Below are 19,451 nucleotides of genomic sequence, written 5' to 3'. Positions count from 1 at the left end.
GAATATTGATTAGCATGTGTACCAATAACCTCCAGCAAGCCCAACGGCGACAGCAGCAGCAGTAGCAACAGCCGCCTTAAGCCGTGTCCAAGGGCAAGAAGGTAAGTAAATGCCATCTATTATTTGATATACACTCTCTACATTCATATCCTGTATGATACATACTAATATGGTAAGTAGGCCCTGCTCTGTCTATGGCATATAAGCCAAAAAAAATTGGCGCCGTAGGCAGTTCAAACGAGCGAAGAACGTGTGAATACACTGTATATCTAAAAAATTAGCTGGCATATAGACCAGTCTAAGGAGGAAGAGATTCCCGATGAGACCCATAGTGAGTGTATAGGTGCGGCTCTCCAGGATATGGTTGCTGGGGCGTGTTTATTTTCATCCCGTTTTAAAGATCGAGAATTAGTATTTGGATATTGTGTCCTTTCTTCGGACAGGTTGTTTTCTTAAGGTCACGCGTGTTATGACAGTTACCTCACAGCAACTCTCATAATTTGGGAAGCTCACATAGCACACCATCATGAACAAAACATTAATGAAATTTGATTGCATGTGAGAAATCCAGACTTGATGGCACATGACAGCTGGACGGACCATGGGCCGGAGCTTGGAGTGAGCTCAAGGCTGTCGGATAACCCAATCAGCATCCCGGTCTTTGATTGCTACGCAGCTTAAAGGGACACTTAAGCCCACGAACCATGGTCAAGCAGCCTGCGGGGTTGATTCTTGGCTGATTTACCATTTATGGTATCTGTCAATAATACATATGTCATCAGCTCACGCGGTGACCTTTGGTTTGCATTTTCTCTCCACTGCTGTCGAACCTTCATCCCTAAGAATATAACGACCCACCCTGGAGGTGATACAACATAACATATGCGTATTGAACCATTCTCATTGATGTAACTCTTGTGTCCAACCGAGGGTGATCGCGTCATATAATCTGTCATGGGGGATCATTCTGACAAGCCATCTCCTGCAGCTCCACTTGGTTACCTCGCGCCTGTCTGCGCGGGTCTGCTCGTCCTAAGTGTTTGGTATGTTGCCCCATGGCGAATAGTGTGTGCTCATGTGTATGTCTATGTGTTGGTTTGACGTCCATATTATCAGGCTGGTTATTGGTTTGAGGTACCGCCATTTTCGCCGAGGCCGACTGAATTCTCGTTTTTTGGATCTGGAAAGCGTCCCCTTTCGACGAGGTCCTTTGATAATATCGAGCGGTGATGTCGACAAGAAGTTCCCGTTGGTGAAATATAGCGACTGGTGGGCGGCTCAGAGTAAAAAAGAGAGGATGATGAAGGAAACTGGCGGGTCTCTGTACTGCGTGTCGGACGATTCCAGGAATGGCCACGAAGGCAAGGGAAAAGGAGAAATTGTTTCTCAAGAATATGCCACGAAGACTGGCGCTGTTGAAGATGTTCCAATCACTCAAACAGGCAACAAGGTAGAGGGCGGTTTCCGTGGCTTTGGGAATGCTTGCGAGCACGAGAGCGACGCTGAAGCTTGCAAGCCAAGCGAATCCGGTTTTCTGTGCGCCATTTGTATGGATTCTTTCGAAGGCGAAACCTATATCCGACCACTGACATGTGGGCACATATTTCACTCTTCCTGCGTGGACCCTTGGCTCACTAGGCGACGTGCAAGCTGCCCTCTGTGCAATAAGAGCTTTTGTGGACATGACGCCTCGAGTAATAGGGAGGGGACAGGTGCACAGACGTCAACCGTCCTGGCCGCTCCAAGGGCAGCAATGATCAGAAGCGATGTTTTCCCACGGACTATCTGAGATGATTTCGATATCCACATATCTTTGATATGCTGCTCAGGATAACCCACTATATCACCAGACATATATTCCCGATCACCCGTCTGAGGGACTATATGCAGGTTGATCTAGAGATCGAGGGCTGTCACAGCTGATACCTAGGTATTTATACATTGGGGCTAAAAGAAGACCCATGTCTAAGCCGGGTTCCGTTGCCCAAGCTTCAGGCTAGAGGGGCAATCGATAAGCCCAATGTTTCCAGCCTCAAGATCGCATAGTGCATGCTTGTCACCTTGAACAGATTTCTGCCCGTGTCTCTCATAGGACACCATCTGGTTCGAATCTTGGCAATTGATCGGCCATTTGTTCTCTACCTGACTTGCATATGGCTCTTCAAGCGCCTTTGGCACGATGCTTCTGACCATCTTCCCGCTTCCTAGTCTGTTCAAGGAAAGACGTGGGATTGAAAGTGACAGTCGTGGCTGCGAACTATTTGCCGTAGTCTCCGCAGACTGTGAGGCGCCAGGGGATTCCTTGACAAATTGTGCGCCCTGTGGCCGATATTGCCTACTATTCGATTGAAATGCCTTCAGGCCGAATAACTTGCGTAGGAGTGGCCATAAACATATCAAGTTTGCCACGTATATTGCTGTGCTTGCTTCGCGGATGTACCAGATTTGATAAGTAGTTGTCAGGGGTGACGCGAAGTTAAAGACTTTGTTGAGGATTGCCGCGATGATTGTGAATACCCCAAGGCTCATAATACAAACCAATACGAGTTTCCTCCTTGCCTTTAACTGAGTCTTCATAAGCAGTGGGACAGGCACAGCTAGCATGGCAGCATCCGAAGAGATGTTAAAGACAGCCTGAGTAATGGAGTAGTTTCGGTAAGTTGCACATTGCATATTCTCCACAGGGAGCTGCCAATACTGTTGGAAGGGTCTGCAATACACTGCGTAATAAGTTACCATGATCACAACAAAGCCGACGGCTACATAAGCGGCAATGATCTTGATATAGAGATGCCAGAAGCGGATATTAGCGGTCAACCGCCAAAACAGGCTCAACATGCATATCTTGACGCCCCATGTCGAGAACAACATACACTGTTCCAGGCCGATGACGATCTTGCTTCCGAATATTCGGTCTTTAATTTGATGGGGATCTGCTATGATTTGTTGCAGCTCTTCCGAAGGAAAAAGGTTTGTGCCATGTTGTGCAGATATTTGGATCAGAACCAACAAGGTAGTATAGACCAACTGAGATGTGAAGGGCATTAGCCTGCATAATCGATAAACTCTCAAGTGAAGCTCACAAAAGTTACAGTCATGACATAGTCATCAACTGTTTCATCTATTCAGAATCCGTCCATTTTATATTGGGGGTGAGGAACTTGGCATACACGAAAATCGCTTGATAGAACCAGTTCCAATCGCTCGAGAGACCCTAGCTCGTCAGCGTAAGATGTATAAGGGCACTGTTAGTACGTACATTCTGCCAATGAATAGGAAAAGGGCAATACTCCAAAAAACGACAGCCTCGGTAAAAAGCTGACGGGGGGTGGGCGACACATTCCCCATATTGCCGATAACTTAGAAGGCCGCTCAACTAAGGCAACTTGATTCCCCTCTGGATGAGGCAAAGTGCATTTGTATTAGTATACATTTATTCGAAATGGACTCCGTCGAGCTTAAAGAGGCCAATACTAGTTGGTCGAAAGAGGGACAAAATCTCCTTGGTCCTTGGACAAGCCCCTTTTGATTCTCGCTTATTAGCATTTTTGACTGTTAGTTATAAGGATACACTACGCATGGGTGTTTTGATCGTGCCGGGCGGCAGAAGCAAGGGGATGGAGAGCTCAGCGCGCAAGGGGTTCCCGCAACAGTGGCGGACATCAACCGACGACCCCATGTAGTCGCCAGATGCCGCGCAATGGCATTCGAGTTAAGTGTGAAACAGGCCTGCGCAGGTGTAGTGAATCTTGTAGCGCATGTCCGAACAGAGCATACCCGATCTAGTCCATGCATCCAGTCAAATCATCTGCCACGTATCCTCGAATGCCGTTGTAAAACAAGGGGGAATTTGATCATTCGAGGGTAATCTTAATATCGTTCGGAATGCCGCAGGCAGCGAGGGCCGCCAGGCAAAACTATATCTGTATTTCTCGACTCTTTGGGTTTTTTTAAGCGAACATTGACCTCTAGAATGGCAATCAGCAAACTTTGCTTGATGGGGCGAGGCCCGTAAGTTCTGTATGTTCTAGACATTGACGTACTGAACTAGAGAATGGTCCAACCTGCATTGCTGTGCCACATATGATAGTTCCAGCCATTGGTCACGTATCGTGAGATACGTGACCCTGCATAAGGGATAGATCTTTGCCCTGCGTACGAAGTGCAGCGCTTTCATTATTTGGCGGCGAGTGTCGCTGCCATAGGAGTGCGCCGGTGTAGAGACTGTTACTCCTGGAATGCATCGAAATAAGCATTAACATCGTAACTGATAGAACCCAAACCAGCACGGTCCGTCTCGAAGTTACCGGAAGAGCCTTGTGATCAAGCTTTGATCCCGGATTTTGCATTTTTCAAGCTGGCACGAGATTCTAACCTGCCAACTCTAAATCGGCGGTGAGGAAGCACGTTGCGTGTAGGATATCATGAGTGCCTAGAACGGAGAAATTTGCGATAAATCCATTGACTCGCTTTCGGAAAACCACTTTCTTGTATTTGTTGACTGTCGGCTTGAATGTAGTAAAACACAAGGAATGTGCAATCGAAGTTTGTTGAAGAGAAGTTTTGATTTAACCATGCAAAAAGACAAACTGAGAGAGCTGGCGGGAGTAAAGCATTCTTTCATTCTGATTATTTTACTCTTAGCAGATTCTGTCCCACGCGACTGGACAGTCTTTTCCATGTATTTCGATTCCGATGGCCGTAAATAGCAGTACATGGCTCTGATAGTTCATAGTATGATATATATATCTTGGAAATACTGAACCTGAAGAGCAGAACTTGCTAGAATGGAAGGATGCACTCTATCACATTGTTTGAAATTTGCAAACTCGACTCTAGTTGCATTGATAATTTGGCAGACAGTCCGGTTCTCAAGGGAGCATCAGCTGAGGATAGGATACGACGATGATGTCTCTGGGGAAGATGGAGACAAGAACAACAATATTTAGAAACCCTCCCTGAGCTAAGGCCAAATATTAGAGAAGCACGAAGCAGTTTGAAGGAGAAGCAAAGGTTGGACATATAGAATGCTCACGTATTTCGGTCTTGCCAATCACGACAACTTCGTGTAAATTACTACAAACTACCCACCCCTCCTGTAAAGCAAAATCTTGGTATTAAGACGTTTTAAGTTTACACAAATCTACACGGGTTATAATTCTCGAACCCCTTACATCAATCGGGGGCAATTCATTCGCCTATTTGATTACCGCAACCATTTTCAATGGATCAGGCATGCCCCTTTCTCTTCACAACTGACTATTCCGTAATATTGCGCCTCGGAGTCTTTATAGCATGCTATTATAGAGGGCCTATAGACATATATCAAACTCATTTCAGCTCACGTGGCTGCCATCTGGCACCCTTACTTGAGTTACGGAGAGAAAATCCGATCCATTGGTTACATTTCAATCATTACTTTGGCAATTTCAGTGACCTCGCTTTTGATGCACTGCAGGGCAGAAGTCTCGAACTTCATTGATAACACATTCATTCATCTGTTCGACCACATAACACGATGGATGCAGCTCGGTTAGAGTCGCTAGGACACAAGCAAGAGCTAGTCCGAAATTTCGATCTCTTCAGCTTAGCTAGCTTAGGGATTACCATTGCGAAGTTGGCGATTCTGAATACCGCATGAAAGATATAAAGAGGCTAACAGAAAGTAGCTCCTGGGCCTCAACAGGAGGTACTATCGTTACGGCTCTGCAGAATGGGGGCCCGATGGCAGTTCTATATGGTCTTATTCTTGTCAGTATCTTTTACACGCTGATCTCCGCTTCTCTCTCTGAGCTTGCCTCGTCCATGCCATCCGCTGCAGGAGTTTACTACTGGTCATCTGTGTTGAGCCAGAAACACGGACGAATTGCTGGATTTTTTACAGCCTACCTCAATGCCTGTGCCTGGCTGCTTTCCGCATCGTCTATCAGCTCAATGCTGGGAAATGAGGTCGTGGCTATGTATATGCTCCAAAATCCGGGAATGAAATGGCATACATGGCAAGTTTTCGTTGTTTTTCAGCTAGTCAATTGGGTCTGTTGTGGGATCGTCTGTCTCGGAAATCGTTTCATCCCCCTGATAAACCGACTTGCCTTGATCTTTTCAATGTGCGGATTAGTTGTGACTATTTCCGTCCTCGCGATTATGCCAAAGAAGCATGCAAGCGGTTCTGAAGTGTGGACCAAATTTAACAACACAGGAAGCTGGCCGGATGGTGTCAGCTTTATGACTGGACTCCTGAATGGGGCATTTGCAGTTGGAGTTCCTGACTGTATCAGCCACTTATCTGAAGAAGGTATGTCACTAAGACCATGTCGACGAAATGATACTTAAGTCGAATTAAAAGTTCCAAGACCCGAAATCAAGGTCCCCCAGGGCATCATGCTTCAGATGCTCACGGCATTCACCACAGCATTCGTATATCTAATAGCCTTATTTTACTCCATTCAAGACCTCGATGCCGTCTTCCACAGCGAAATCGCCGTCTTTCCAACGGCCGAGATCTATAGGCAAGCCACAGGTTCTGACACAGGTGCAATTGGGCTGATTGCTGTCCTCCTCCTCGCCACCTTTCCAACTTTAATCGGAACCTTGGTCACAGGAGGTCGTATGTGGTGGAGCCTTGCCAGGGACAATGCAACCCCGTTCGCCTCTTATTTCAGCGGAGTCAATCCAAAACTCAACACTCCTGTCCGTGCAACCATAGCCGTGAGCACCATGGTAACTTGTCTGGGCTGTATCTACATTGGAAGTACCACCGCATTCCAAGCTTTAATATCGTCTTATATCGTTCTGAGCACATTATCCTACCTCGGGGCTATTCTACCGCATGTACTGACTGGTCGCAAGAATATCCTCCCAGGCCCATTTTATCTTAAAAAACGGCTCGGATTTATTGTGAACGTTGCTTCTCTGTTGTATATTATTGTAACGGTGGTTTTCTTCTGTTTTCCTCTTGTTATTCCAGCTACGGCACATAACATGAACTATACCGGCGTTATTGTTGCAGGTTTAATGGCTATGACGGCAGTATGGTGGGCCTTTCGGGGAAGGCATGACTACAGGGGACCTCGATATAATGTTGAGGCTGCTCGACGTCTAGACTTTGCACAAAATGAGCTTGTGGGGCGTAAATAGGTCTGTTCTTGGAAAATTATGCGTAATATTTCACTAAGAGCAGACCAATCGTCATTTAGTGTTTTTAATTAAACAGTAGAACCGTTGACACTGATCATTTAGGAACATATATAACATTGAAATCATCAAGATGCTTTCAAGGTAAAATTTGTATTGGGCGATATATTAACAACGCCAATAGTAATGATAAGGTACTCGGTCAGGCCCAATGCACTTCTTTACCTGCAAGCTTGACGAGAGATGAAGCCGTCCATCATCTAACAGAACTCATTCGAACCCTTTTTACAGCCTCGGCCTAATGGTCTGACCACCTTCCCAGAAGTCACCGGCTTCCAGAGTCTGCCATCCAGACACGGAACCAGCTTCGACACAGATCATATTCTTGTACGCTTCGTCCGGGCCAAAGTCGGCCATACCCTTGGCCTTTTCAATCCAAGGATTCCATACAACAACATCATTAAGTCCCTCCCGAGTAATGGAGAAAATGGGCTTATCGTCGCTTGCAGAGGACACAACGATCGGAACCTTGGGGTCCAATGACTGGTAAACACGGTCTGTTTCCTTGTTGATCTCGATAGCAGACGATGTTTCGGTGACAACGGTAGCATTCTGGGTTTTATCAGCGTAGGCCTTGGACTCGAGGTTCTTGACGCGGATGTCGGTGATATCCTAATGCCGAGATGTTAGAACTTTAAAGAGAAGCCTCGATGGACGGTGCCTTACGTCGATCTTGAAATACGTATGCAACAATACTTGGAAGTCGAAGTTCTCACTACCCTTATTCTGCACCTGGAGGGATGTCTCCAAACCTTCCTTGGTGAGCGTAACGCTATACACCAACCCGAAGTCGTATGGCCAAGCCTTCTGAAATTCCTCTGTGAGCATAGGGCGGGAGAGGCCGAAGTCGAGCTTAACGGAATCGTCCCCACTATAATCCTTGCCTAGGGATTCCGACGATGACTTGCCTAGGAATTCCCAGGTGCTGTTTCGCGCAAATCCATGTTGTGGGAGGGAGGATGTGGCATGGTTCTGAGGAGGAGGGCCGAAGACCTACAATCGACAGCAAAATCTAATTAGTGATGAATGGGATTTGGTTTTTAAGCCAGAGTGGACGTACGGGGAACACCACAGGGATACCGCCTCGAATAGGCTTTGATCCATCAAGATGAGCCTTCTCGCTCACAAACAATTGCTCTTTGCCATTTGCGAGCTTCCAGGATGTGACAGTAGCTCCGTACAGGTGAATCGTAGCGGATTCGCCGGAGGGCAGCGTGGCCTCGACGGTATTGTCGCGGAGGGATATGGTGGGTTGAGGAATGGACACACCCACACCGATGGCTGAAGGCTTGTTGGAACGGTCCATTATAGGAATATACTATAAGCAAGAATATGAGAACTTGAATATGGTGATGGGATGATTGATGCGATGTGGGGGACCACCGAAAGCGGCAGACAACAACAAGTGGGGCACGTGGGGCCGCCTTATATCATCCGCCAAATATGTTATCAGGAATATAGAAACACTTAGAATTCGGGGATAAAATAAAATCACAAAAAGCCGTCCACCTCTATATCTTCCTACTATTTGGTGAGGAGGGTAATACTTCGACACTGGCAGGTTTTGTAAATAGACAGATTGGTTACCATGACCTATTCATGAAAAGAGCTACAGATATATACAAATGACAATTTAATCAATTCGTCTAGCTATATTGATCAATAGTTCGCTGTTGGTAATATCCCTTAGGACACAAGAACTCAATAGCAAGCTCAGCAGGATCAGCAGCAGCTGAAGGTCACCTTCTCCAAGGGCAAGAAGGTAAGCTAGCTCTCCGTCAAGTGTATCATATTTTCAGATATTATATTCTCTACTTATTCGATATAGTCTCTCTCTATATTCAACCACTTGCTTTATGCTAATTGGCTTTACAAGCAGAATTCGGGCGGCCCTGCTGCTGCCTGCCCAGGGCCTCGGCTGCGGGGCTCTCCAGGACGCCTATAGCCCAACAGAACCGTCAGAGAAGAACAAGCAAGAAGGCGAAGAAGGTATAGATAAACTATAAGTCCAAAGGTTATAGTGTATACTGATACACAGTATAGGCCAGAGAAAAGGTGAAGAGGGAAGAAGAGAAGGAGGAAAATCAGAGAAACGACAGGGATAACGAATTTATTGACGCCGCTTTGAGCATGATGAATATCACTATATAGATTTCTTTTTCTTAGGAATAATTATTTTTTTCTTTTATTTTAACTATCTGAAGCTCTGGAAGAGATTCGTAGCACCCAGAAAGGAGGAGATTGATTATCTTACTTACACCCATTATGCTAGTGGGGGGAGTACCTGTAGGCTGTCATGTTGATAGGAGTATACAGCTCTCAGGGTGTCACACGAGACTCGATTTTAGGCTAAAGTTTATGGCGCCAAAAATCAATTTCTAAATGGATATATTCATGCATAGGGTACCAGATACCAACGCTAACGTCCCTGTCCAATAACCTTTTATACGTATCAATTACCATCCTTAGCCTCCCACCAGTGCCAAATGAAAGAGATGAACAAAGAGAGAAACAAAAGATGTAAGAAGAAAAGCATCAAACAATTGAACGCCTTCGCTATGCAAATAATTAACCAGTATGTCTCCTCAGTGCCTCGCCCGTTTCAGCCCGGATTTCGAACATCAAGTCGTCAATTTGTCGGATAGCGTCTCGGTCCAAGGTGGCCGATTTGATGTCATCCAGCAGATTTCTGAAAGAAGCAATGATTCCAGCTGAGCCGCTGTCTCTCTCCGGGTGAGTTTCCATCTGGGTGACTTGAGATGGTGCTTGGTTTCTAGTTCGAGCAGAATCAACTTCCGCGTCTTCCATTTCGATTTCAGTTACAGATGCTCGATTAATAGGTTCTTGCTCGCTTGTTGGAGCGACAGCTGGAACAGAAGTTTGGAGTTCTACAGCTTCTGGAACATTATTCTGTTCAATGTAGTCATCTTGCGGTTCTTTTTGGTCTTGGGAGGCTGCCGTAACAGTCTCTTCTGTCTGAGCTTCAGGTTCCCTGTACCCATTGCCCTTACGCTTCGCGTTTCGCTTGCGAGAACGACTGTTTCGTGGGGACTTCCTGGGAGCAGGGCTTTTTTCTGTGACAACTGGCGGGGATTGTCTGCTCAGACGGGAAGACCTGCGCTTCTGGGAGGCAGTTAGAGCATCAGTGCCCGTATCAGCACTGATACTATCCTGCTGCGAATCGGGCAACCTAGCAGGTAAATCATCTGTGTCACGTTTAGATTGTAATTTTTGCTTCTTCGGCGCCGATCCAGCCGGTGAAGAAACAAGCTGCTGGGCGCTGTTGGACATGGGTGACTTCTTAGAACGAAGGCTCCTAGGTTCCAAAGGATCAACGTCCTCTACTTCTTTAGCAGAGCGCCTCATCGATCTGCGTCGCTCTTCCCTGGAAGGTGTCGATACGGTTTCTTCCTCCCGTTTTCTTTTCCTGGTCACCGGAGGTTCGGAAGGAGGTTCTGTTGCTTGTTCAGTATCCGGTTTATCCGAATCGACAGCGAATTCTAGGTCTTGCTCTAGTTGAGACGCAATCTGCGTCTCCATGTCATCACTGGAAGAATCTGCAATCCAGTCCAGAGCGGAATCCAGGTCATCCGTGGTTTCGTCAGACACGCCGGAATTCTTGGGTGTAGATAAGGTAGATGCGAGCTTGCTAGGAGAGCCAGGTTTTGTATTTGAGGCCTCTGCAGCAAGCTCTAGATCACCACTTTGGAGAGCGTCGGGCTGACGTTCGGTCGTACTGCGTGCATTGGCTTTAGGCGTCTTACCTGTAGAAGAGCGGAGACGGCTACTCAAGGGCGTTGCGGCTCTACTGTGATCTTCCCGTGTCTCGAATTGTTTGGTGCTGTTCTTATTCTTTGGTGTTGATGTGCGTTTCGACTTCTTAGATTTCTTTTTCTTGCCCGCTCTGTTCTCAGCAGCTACAGTGTTCAGGGACCCCTGTTGGATACGGGAATTTGCGTCCTGTGACTTGAACTCGGGAGGAGAGGATGGGATGTCACTATCAAAGTGAGAGTTTATTGCCGGAGTTGACAACGCCGAAGGAATCTGCGATCCAACAGACTGTGCTCGACCTCTTATACCAGGAGTAGGAGAAGAACCGAGAAAGCCGTCTTCGTTGTCAGCTGTGACAGGTGGCAAAGTGGGCGTTTGGGGTATTCCCGACTCACGATCGGGGGCGTGTAGACCGCGTAGGTGCGGAGGGGTCATGAATCCATGTTCTCGCGGCGTGTTTGACGGGGGTGAGGAGAAGCGAAGGTTCTCAATCATTGAAAATACATCGGTACGCTTTTTGGGTTCTTCGTTGGGTGGCAGGAATGGGATCGAAGCATCCTCGATGCTGGTTTGGTCCGTTTCGTTTGATTCAGTTGATCGGTGGGATCTAGCCTCTCCTGGCTGTTCTGCAATTGATGATTCAATGACTTTTGTGACAGGAGACGAATTAAAGCCCACGGGGTAGGATGGTACCACTGGGTGGTCTAGAATAAAGGCGATGCGGGCTTTTCCAGACAAGTCTACCTGGCTGCCATTTGATTCTCGCGTCTCAAGGGATACCCCAGGCTAAAAGAAAAAATCAGTACATATGCCTGCAATGAGCGTTATTTGACGTACCTCTTGCGGTCCCTCTCCCGACTGCTGAAGCTTGATTCGCGACTCAAGCTGTTGCAGTGCACGGGATACCGATTCAGGAGAAGGGAGTGATCCCTGTTGTCCAAACGAAGAATTCCAAAAATCAAGAAATCTCTTTGCTATGGACATATGGGAGGACCCAAGGCCTGAACAGAGAATAGGTTCAAACCTGTGTAGATGCGACGCATCGTGGGGCGAACAAGCTTGCAAAGCATTTATAACTGCGGAGGAGAGAGCGCGGCCCTGGGCCCCTTATTAGTGTTTTTTTCGCATCCCTTGCTTGGTAAACTTACCGCAGTGAGAATCCTGCTTTCCACACCACTTTCAACGTTAATCTTGCGTACGTCATCCTTTAACCAAAGAGCAAGGGATTCCTGTGTCGTTTCGAGGATCGCGGAGCGAAATTCCGGGACTCCAGAGCCCAAAAAGGACGTCAAAGACTCCAGAAAGTCCGCAATTCCATTGGTCACCGTAGCGTCAAAGGCTTCATAAGACTCTCGAAGAATCCAGTTCACTAGTTCAACTAGTTTAGAGGGAAATATTGAAGTCTCACTGGTGTTTCGAGCAGGATGTCCAACCATCGCTCCCTCCATGTTCCGAACGCCATAGTGGCAGTATGTGATGGAAAGAGAATGGCTAAATAGAGAGGCTGCTGGCAAATAGGTATCACGAGCTTTTAGCATCATGATGCACTCAGAAAGGGGCTCCACGACCATTGTTGCAATTGCCTGGTCACCCTTCTCATTTCTCACAACGCGAATAAACGTATCCAAAAGTTGATTCCACTCCTGGATGCTGTTTCCATACTTCAACCCGGTAGAGAGGATCTTGACAGCATTGTCATAGTCACGCAAAACAGATCCGTCACGTTCACGGGCGGACTCAAGGGGGTAAGAGCACAGAGAATCCGCAGCCAATTGCGCTGTTGATTTCCAGCCTGCCTGAGCAAAATCATGGACTCTGAAGGAAAACTCTGTTACACTCGGATATAAATCTGCGCATTGCCTAAGAAGCTCGAGGCGTGAGCCTCTTGACATTCTGCCCTTACAAGCAGCGTCTAGGGTATCACTGATCAGACGCAAGTAGGAAGCAGTGGGCTCTTGGACTCCTGACACATCACTGACAAGCCGAAGAAAATGCAGAATAGGGCTGTCGAGGCTTGCATTGACCTTTACAGGCCGATGCGTTGGCGTATTGGCAGCCTGGAACTTCTCATCAGCCGTCTTCAGGAGAAGTTTTTCAGTGAATGATATGCTCCCGAGTGAGACGATCATGGTCGTTGATAGAAACCTGAACCTGTCGAAGAACTTGTCCAAGGAGTTTTCTCCAATAGCGTTGATTGACGTAGGGCCAGCTTTCCAGAGGCGCTGGAGGAGACCAAGCACGTGGGCTACTGCTTGCATTGACTCCGGGGAGGGTGTGATCTCTTTGCTAGAAGCATATGACAGAGCTCGAGAAAGACTGACCCAAGCAGTGGCGATGTTTGACTGCTCGATGTTGTCGGACCAGGTCGACGAGGTAAATATGTTTTCGAACACCTTTAACACAGCCGTGATCCTGGACCTTACCCATTTGCAGTCAAGCTGAGGCAACTCTTCCGGGAGAAGGCGATTATTTTCATTGGCTTTGTTCTCTAACCAAACTTTCGCCTGAGAGCCCCACAGCATATTCGATAACACCTGGGCGAGCTTGTCGCTTAAGCCGGGGACCGAAATAAAAACGTTCGATGAAGGTGCAGCAATATACTCGTCCCAAACAATATCGAGATGCTGGTAAAACGCGGACGGACGGAAGGCATAATATAGGAGATTGTAGTAGCTCGATAGCACCAGTTGGTTAGGCTGTGACGTGAGCTTGTTATGACTCCTTCGTTCGAGTTGGGAGAGAATTGCTCTAATTAGTATTTTTAAGATCGCTGGATTTGTTCTCTCACTCGGGCAGATGACCTGAACAAATCGATTCCACGCAAGAATGGATTGCCCTCTCGTTGGCCCATCACTGCAATTGAAACATTTTTGCAGCGGAGTAGTGAACTCTTTTAGGTGTTCCCAATTGTCAACAGTCAGCCTCTTATTCCTCAGAAGTAAGATGACAGCAATCCAAATCTGAGGTACATGTACACCGCTCTCCGCAGCTGCCATCATTCGCGACATCCGCTCGCTAACTTCCTGTACCAATTTCCTATCTTGGCCAAGGGGGCGGTCGAAGATATCTCGGATGTTCTTGGATAGGATGGGATTTGGACCGAATGTCACCGAGATTTGATAGCTGAGGGAGATAGCCTTTATCCTGACATCTTTGATGTGGTGAAGCAAGCCCGAGATGAGGTGCTCCATCCATAGTGACGTTTGAGAGACAAACAATGACTTGTTCTGGCTGAGAATACGTTGGTATATGCTCAACCGCTGTGCGACGATTGCACTCCCATTTACCCGGCTAGTGAGATCATGCAAGATCGCCAGTAGACGGCTTAGTCTGGTGTTGTTCATTATCTTCGCGTGGAAACTCTGGGTTGACAAAATCGACATGTAGTGGGTGGCCACGATTTTGGGCACTTTCGCATCCTGTAGGCTGTTGATGGAATGGTCGACGAGAAAAGTTTTGAAGTCCTCAGGTAGTTGGGAAGATAGCTCCGTGTGCCATACCAGAGCAGCAGACAACTTTAGGGCTTGAGTGACAAGATTGGTATTCATAGGCCCGCCAATGCCAATGTCGCGGGTCACATCTCGTTGAATGAACTGAGTGACTAGGCTAAGCTTGTCCGCAATATCCTGCCCCCCTGGAAGTTCTTCGTATGCCCTCAATGCCCCGAAAAATTGCATGTAGGCGTCCAGTCTTGAGCTGACCGACTCACCGGCTAATTGCTGCGTGATCGACTCTAGCAGCATGGCGAAAGACTCTGGGGTATGGGGTGTCACATCAGGCGAGTTTGCGGGAGCAGGCGAGCTGGTCGTCTTGAGGATTGATTTTGTAGGTTTGCATTCATTCGAAGGAGGCAGAGCTTTTAGATCCAGCCTGTTGGGCTGATACTTCGCCCATGGCGAGAAGTTCACTCGCTTGGATTTCCGACTGGTAAGACCACCATTGGCATTCGTCGCTAACGGTGATTCAACAGGAGTCTTTACGGTTATCGGAGAATCTTGCGGCTGATCCTTCTCAGATAGCATACGAGTCGTCCTGGGCGGAGTAGGCGGACGAGCAGACAAAGGACCGAAAACCTGCACCATATTTCAAAAGGTCGAACGACAGGAAGGAAGACAATGGGAACGGGAGGAAGGTAAGGAACATTGCGATGCAGGAAAGCAGTGAACTCAGACCACAATGTCCATCGCCCGGGGTAAAGCCTTTCTGGGGCGATCTGAAGCGATTGAGAAGCCCTTCGCGGATCTCTCCTAGGGCCACGCCAAGCCTCGCAAGTCTAAAAGACGCGAGATCGCGCCTGTGGCGTAGCGCGTAAAGTGGCAGTGGCGTGAGTGCCTGGGGCAGTAAGGCCGCAATCACAGGATCAGGTGTCAAGGCAGCGAGGATTAGTTCAGCGCAAGCAACTTTCTAAATGGAGCGCTATATGGGTAATAGAGGCTGATCTGATGATTCTAAATGAGCAGAAGTATTACTTCCACGAAAGGAAAATTATAAGAATCCCTCCAGAATGATACTTTGTCTACATGAATATGAAGAAACGCCATAGCCGTCTTTGCGGAGCAAGCGGCTAACCATTATTGAATAAACGTCGGTGGGGTTGATCTGCCCGCCTATTCTATTCTGTCCATGCAGAGTAGCTCTTGCGTCAGAAACACCACGGTGATCTCGTGGACACCTCTTATCCCGCTCGCAGCCTCAACTTAACCTCATCTCCTTGACTAGGCCTCAGCTCCAAGCCGCCTACCAGATTGCAGTCTTCGACAGTTGTTGATGGTCGTTACACAAAGTGAGAGCCCAACATCACCACTACTGCGGGCATCGTTATACCCCTGAGACATCGGCCAAAACGATGGAGTTCCAGGCTCTTCAAGGTGCAGGTATGCGCAAGCCAGTGTGACGTGAACTTCCAATAGGGTGCTAAAAACCATGGTAGAGAAACTGCAACAAGTCACTGAATTATTGGACAACTTAGAAAAAGATCTGAAGGAGAAAAAGCTGAGCAACTCTCGTAGGTATATGTGTGCTAGCTTAGTACATCTCATTATCTGATTATACTATAGGAAAAGTTCAATTACTTTTACAGCTGAGACAGCGTGGCACAAATCCAGCGGACGCTGGTCCTATCTATTCGAAAAGGGTACGTTCTACTTTCTGCTGACGTATTCTATCTAATCTCTATAGGGAATGGAAATATTGGTGAAGTACGGTGTCGATGGGGAATCAGTAGACATCCGTCGGGCTGCACTGCGCTGCGTTGCAAATGCTCTTCTATTGGATTCAAAGATGCGCCAGCTATTCGTAGATACTGGCCATGGTGGTAAACTCGCCGAGATGCTCAAGGTGTGTTCCCATAAGCATAGGTTCGCAGAATCTAACAGTCCTAGTGCGATTCTTCCGAAGATGAAATGGTCATCAGCCGGATATTGTTCCTGTCTACATATGACACAACCATGGATTTCGACAACCTTGTGAATAAACACGCGCTGGGCGATAATGTTAACTATGTAAGACTGCCTACCTATCATCAAGGCACAACTAACTGGTATATAGCAAATCGTCCGACATGCCAAGCAGTTCCCGAAAACGTTCAAAAGGCCTCTATCTCAGATAGATGAGTTTGCTCTAATCGACACTTTGAAGCTCATCTTCAACGTGTCAAAACTCTATCCGGACTTGTCTGCAACGTTTGCGCCTTCGATCCCTCATATTTTCAAGATGATCAGCCGTATCGACATTCCCGACAAACCATTGGATGGTCTGCTCAGCTACCTCCTTAATTGCTTATCTACGCTTGATCTTGAAAACAAGAAAGGAAAGCCTTTCGATAGCAACCCATTGTTCCCGACCTTCAATCAGAACTGCAATGTTGACAAGTTGATCAATATTCTGGACCACGCAACTTCACTTTACACCCCTGAGGATCTCGAGACCAAAGCTATCCCACTTCTTCACTCACTCATTACCATCCACGAATTGGCACCAGATGGCCCCCGTAAATACATGCAGTGGCTATTCTTACCAGAGGACAACGACCGGAACCAACCCATCGGACAATCTGACACGCTGTCCTCCAAGTTACTCAAGCTCTCCACAGCGCCATACCCAAATCTGAAAACCGCCATTTCAGAGCTCATGTTCGTACTCTCAGGAAAGAACGCTGAAAACCTTACGAAGAACATTGGCTACGGATTCGCCGCAGGACTACTTGCAACCCGAGGCATGGAGATCCCCAAGACCGCCGGAGAAGCATTTGCAGCAGAGCGGTTCGACCCGGAGATCAACCCCATTACCGGCCAGAGATGGGCCGCAGAGAAGCAAGACACGGGTCCGCCTATGACACAGGAAGAGAAGGAGCGCGAGGCAGAGCGACTATTTGTGCTTTTTGAGAGGTAAGTCTCGTCCTGCTGCATTTGAAATATCGCTAACCTCTGGATAGGGCCAGGGCCAATGGCATCCTTAAGGTGGAGAATCCTGTGGCGCAGGCTGTTCGTGAGGGACGGTTTGAAGAATTACCTGACTCGGATAGTGATTAATTGATTTGAATTCTTTTTTGTATAATATTATAGGTTAACTATGTAATGCGATGTCCGAAAGTTTAATGAGTATTCTGTGTTTTCAGTAAGCTCTAATGCACACTATGTTGATTTCAGTTCATTCTCTATGATAAGGCTGATACTGATGAAGTTTCGGGTACGGAGTATAACTGAGGTTCATGCCCAATGGTGGAGTGATCTGCAGTGAATTCAAGATTATCGACCTGCCATAATAACACTTTCAAAGAAGGTATTGAAACGATAGAAATATATACCAGCTTTAAGTCCTTAGGACATAAATCAGGAAAACTCTCAATATGATACTAAACTCCAAAAGTGGAAGAACAACTGCCCTATTTCTCCCTAGGCTAAAGACCGAAAGGGTAAGGCTAGCATCCCATGCATATCATACGAACCGAGAGCCGGGGTGAGCCCACCAAGCAAGAAGAACTCGTCTCAAGTGGACACCCTAAAGAACCAGTGAAAGCAACCCACGTGGCGGAGGGGTCTTTAATACTTGAATCAATGCAGTGATTCTACCCCTCTGCAGGCTCAAAGAATGCCGTCGAAGAAAAAGTGCCCGATATTTGATCCACAGCACATCCCGTGTTGCAAAATGACATAAACTTCTGACACCCTTCTACGACCTTACCTGAAATAGAAGTCGTTTATTTCCGCCTAATGGTCTGGTCTTACTCTTAACCTGCTTATCTTTTATGATGGCCGAAAACGCGGATGCTCCGGCGCCGGGGCCCAAGAGCAAATTCGAAGTTGCGCTTTTCCTGGCCGCTAGTAAGGGGTACGATTCGATTGTACAGCTTCTGCTAAGTACTCCTGGTGTGGCGCTGGACTGTAAAGATGAAGATGGCCGAAGTGCGCTTTCGTGGGCGGCAGAGGAGGGACATGAGAAAGTGGTCCAGCTTCTCATGGCAAGCGGAGATGTTGATGTTAATGCAAGGGATACCAAGCTCGGTCAAACTCCTCTTTGCTGGGCAGTCAAGAACGGCCACGAAGGGGTCGTGATTCTACTCCTAGCGCGTAATGAACTCAATCCCGATATCCCAGATTTGAACGGTCATACACCATTGTATTGGGCTGTCGAGAAGGGGAATCCGACGATGATGGCGCTACTGCTGAAGGCAAATGCCGATCCTGGGATCAAAGACACAACTGGCCGCACGCCATTGCTATGGGCTGCGGAAAAGGGTCATACTGACGTGGTCATTTTGCTCCTTGGCTCTGGTAGAGTTAATGTCGATGATGCCGATGACGGTGGGCGAACCCCCTTGTGGTGGGCTGCTCGAAATGGGCATTTACCAGTGGTGCAGCTGCTGGTGCGACAAGGGGCCAACATGGAGGCGCACCCGCCTGCTGGCAGTGAGTCTCAAGGGCCACACGGCACACCTTTGTATCAGGCTGGACGACAGGGACACATTGAGGTGGTCAGGTACTTGGTGAGAAAGGGGGCAGATAAAAACTCGCCTTCTGGAGGGCTCGGCCTGCCATTGGTGCTAGCACTGATCATGTACGATAGAAGCAAACGCGGGATGATGAAAATGCTGCTGCTTTTACTGAAGAAAGGTGCCGATGTCAATGTGAAGGATAACTCTGGTCAAGCAGGTTTACATATAGCGGCTGGCAACGGCGACGCTGAATTGACTACTCTTCTTCTGCAAATGGATGCAGAAGTCAATGAGCTGGACAAAGAGGGAAAAACGCCCTTGCATTACGCAGTGCGCAATGAACATGATAATATCGCAGAGTTACTACTAAGGAGTGGTGCGGAAGCTGACGCACAAGACGATCTTGGCGACACCCCCCTTCATATTGCAGCATCGGGCACCCGCAGAAGTACGGTAGCCCTTTTACTGGAGAGCGGTATGGATATAAATGTGACGAACTATTCTGGGGAGACTCCCCTGCACAAGGCTGCCGAGCGCGGCTACCGCAAGATGG

At 47.6% G+C, this 19,451-nt stretch overlaps 6 protein-coding genes across 6 annotated transcripts; 3 read left to right on the top strand and 3 right to left on the bottom strand.

The window, feature by feature from the left end:
* Window positions 1–954: 954 nt before the first annotated feature.
* Window positions 955–1,789, top strand: BDW43DRAFT_296011 (putative RING finger protein; the record flags this gene model as incomplete). Its single annotated transcript, XM_032044150.1, has 2 exons — window positions 955–1,043; window positions 1,135–1,789. 2 exons carry the CDS (start codon window positions 955–957, stop codon window positions 1,787–1,789), a joined length of 744 nt encoding a protein of 247 aa, XP_031906463.1.
* Window positions 1,790–1,965: 176 nt separating this feature from the next.
* On the bottom strand, window positions 1,966–3,348 carry BDW43DRAFT_305398 (uncharacterized protein; the record flags this gene model as incomplete). The annotated part of the gene is made up of 4 exons (XM_032045788.1): window positions 1,966–3,027; window positions 3,084–3,112; window positions 3,171–3,214; window positions 3,260–3,348. 4 exons carry the CDS (start codon window positions 3,346–3,348, stop codon window positions 1,966–1,968), a joined length of 1,224 nt encoding a protein of 407 aa, XP_031906462.1.
* A 2,170-nt stretch (window positions 3,349–5,518) lies between these two features.
* BDW43DRAFT_317732 (putative choline transport protein) lies at window positions 5,519–7,137 on the top strand (the record flags this gene model as incomplete). Its single annotated transcript, XM_032048576.1, has 3 exons — window positions 5,519–5,616; window positions 5,670–6,295; window positions 6,347–7,137. The coding sequence occupies 3 exons, from the start codon at window positions 5,519–5,521 to the stop codon at window positions 7,135–7,137; spliced, it is 1,515 nt and encodes a 504-aa protein (XP_031906461.1).
* BDW43DRAFT_9096 (D-hexose-6-phosphate mutarotase) lies at window positions 7,099–8,561 on the bottom strand. Its single transcript, XM_032050687.1, has 3 exons — window positions 8,264–8,561; window positions 7,861–8,187; window positions 7,099–7,806 (listed from the first exon to the last, which is right to left on the bottom strand). Exons 1-3 carry the CDS (start codon window positions 8,498–8,500, stop codon window positions 7,420–7,422), a joined length of 951 nt encoding a protein of 316 aa, XP_031906460.1. The 5' UTR covers window positions 8,501–8,561; the 3' UTR covers window positions 7,099–7,419.
* A 938-nt stretch (window positions 8,562–9,499) lies between these two features.
* BDW43DRAFT_258716 (putative telomere length regulator protein (Rif1)) lies at window positions 9,500–15,193 on the bottom strand. Its single transcript, XM_032040004.1, has 3 exons — window positions 12,114–15,193; window positions 11,803–12,063; window positions 9,500–11,751 (listed from the first exon to the last, which is right to left on the bottom strand). Exons 1-3 carry the CDS (start codon window positions 15,045–15,047, stop codon window positions 9,763–9,765), a joined length of 5,184 nt encoding a protein of 1,727 aa, XP_031906459.1. The 5' UTR covers window positions 15,048–15,193; the 3' UTR covers window positions 9,500–9,762.
* A 181-nt stretch (window positions 15,194–15,374) lies between these two features.
* BDW43DRAFT_9069 (synembryn) lies at window positions 15,375–17,781 on the top strand. The gene is made up of 7 exons (XM_032050684.1): window positions 15,375–15,839; window positions 15,896–15,970; window positions 16,023–16,099; window positions 16,144–16,302; window positions 16,347–16,466; window positions 16,513–17,351; window positions 17,399–17,781. Exons 1-7 carry the CDS (start codon window positions 15,812–15,814, stop codon window positions 17,493–17,495), a joined length of 1,395 nt encoding a protein of 464 aa, XP_031906458.1. The 5' UTR covers window positions 15,375–15,811; the 3' UTR covers window positions 17,496–17,781.
* The last annotated feature ends 1,670 nt before the right edge of the window (window positions 17,782–19,451 follow it).

The sequence above is a fragment of the Aspergillus alliaceus genome (genome assembly GCF_009176365.1).
Source record: "Aspergillus alliaceus strain CBS 536.65 unplaced genomic scaffold BDW43scaffold_1, whole genome shotgun sequence".
NCBI classification, from domain to species: Eukaryota; Fungi; Ascomycota; class Eurotiomycetes; order Eurotiales; family Aspergillaceae; genus Aspergillus; species Aspergillus alliaceus.
This window is presented reverse-complemented; position numbering and strand designations above follow the sequence as displayed.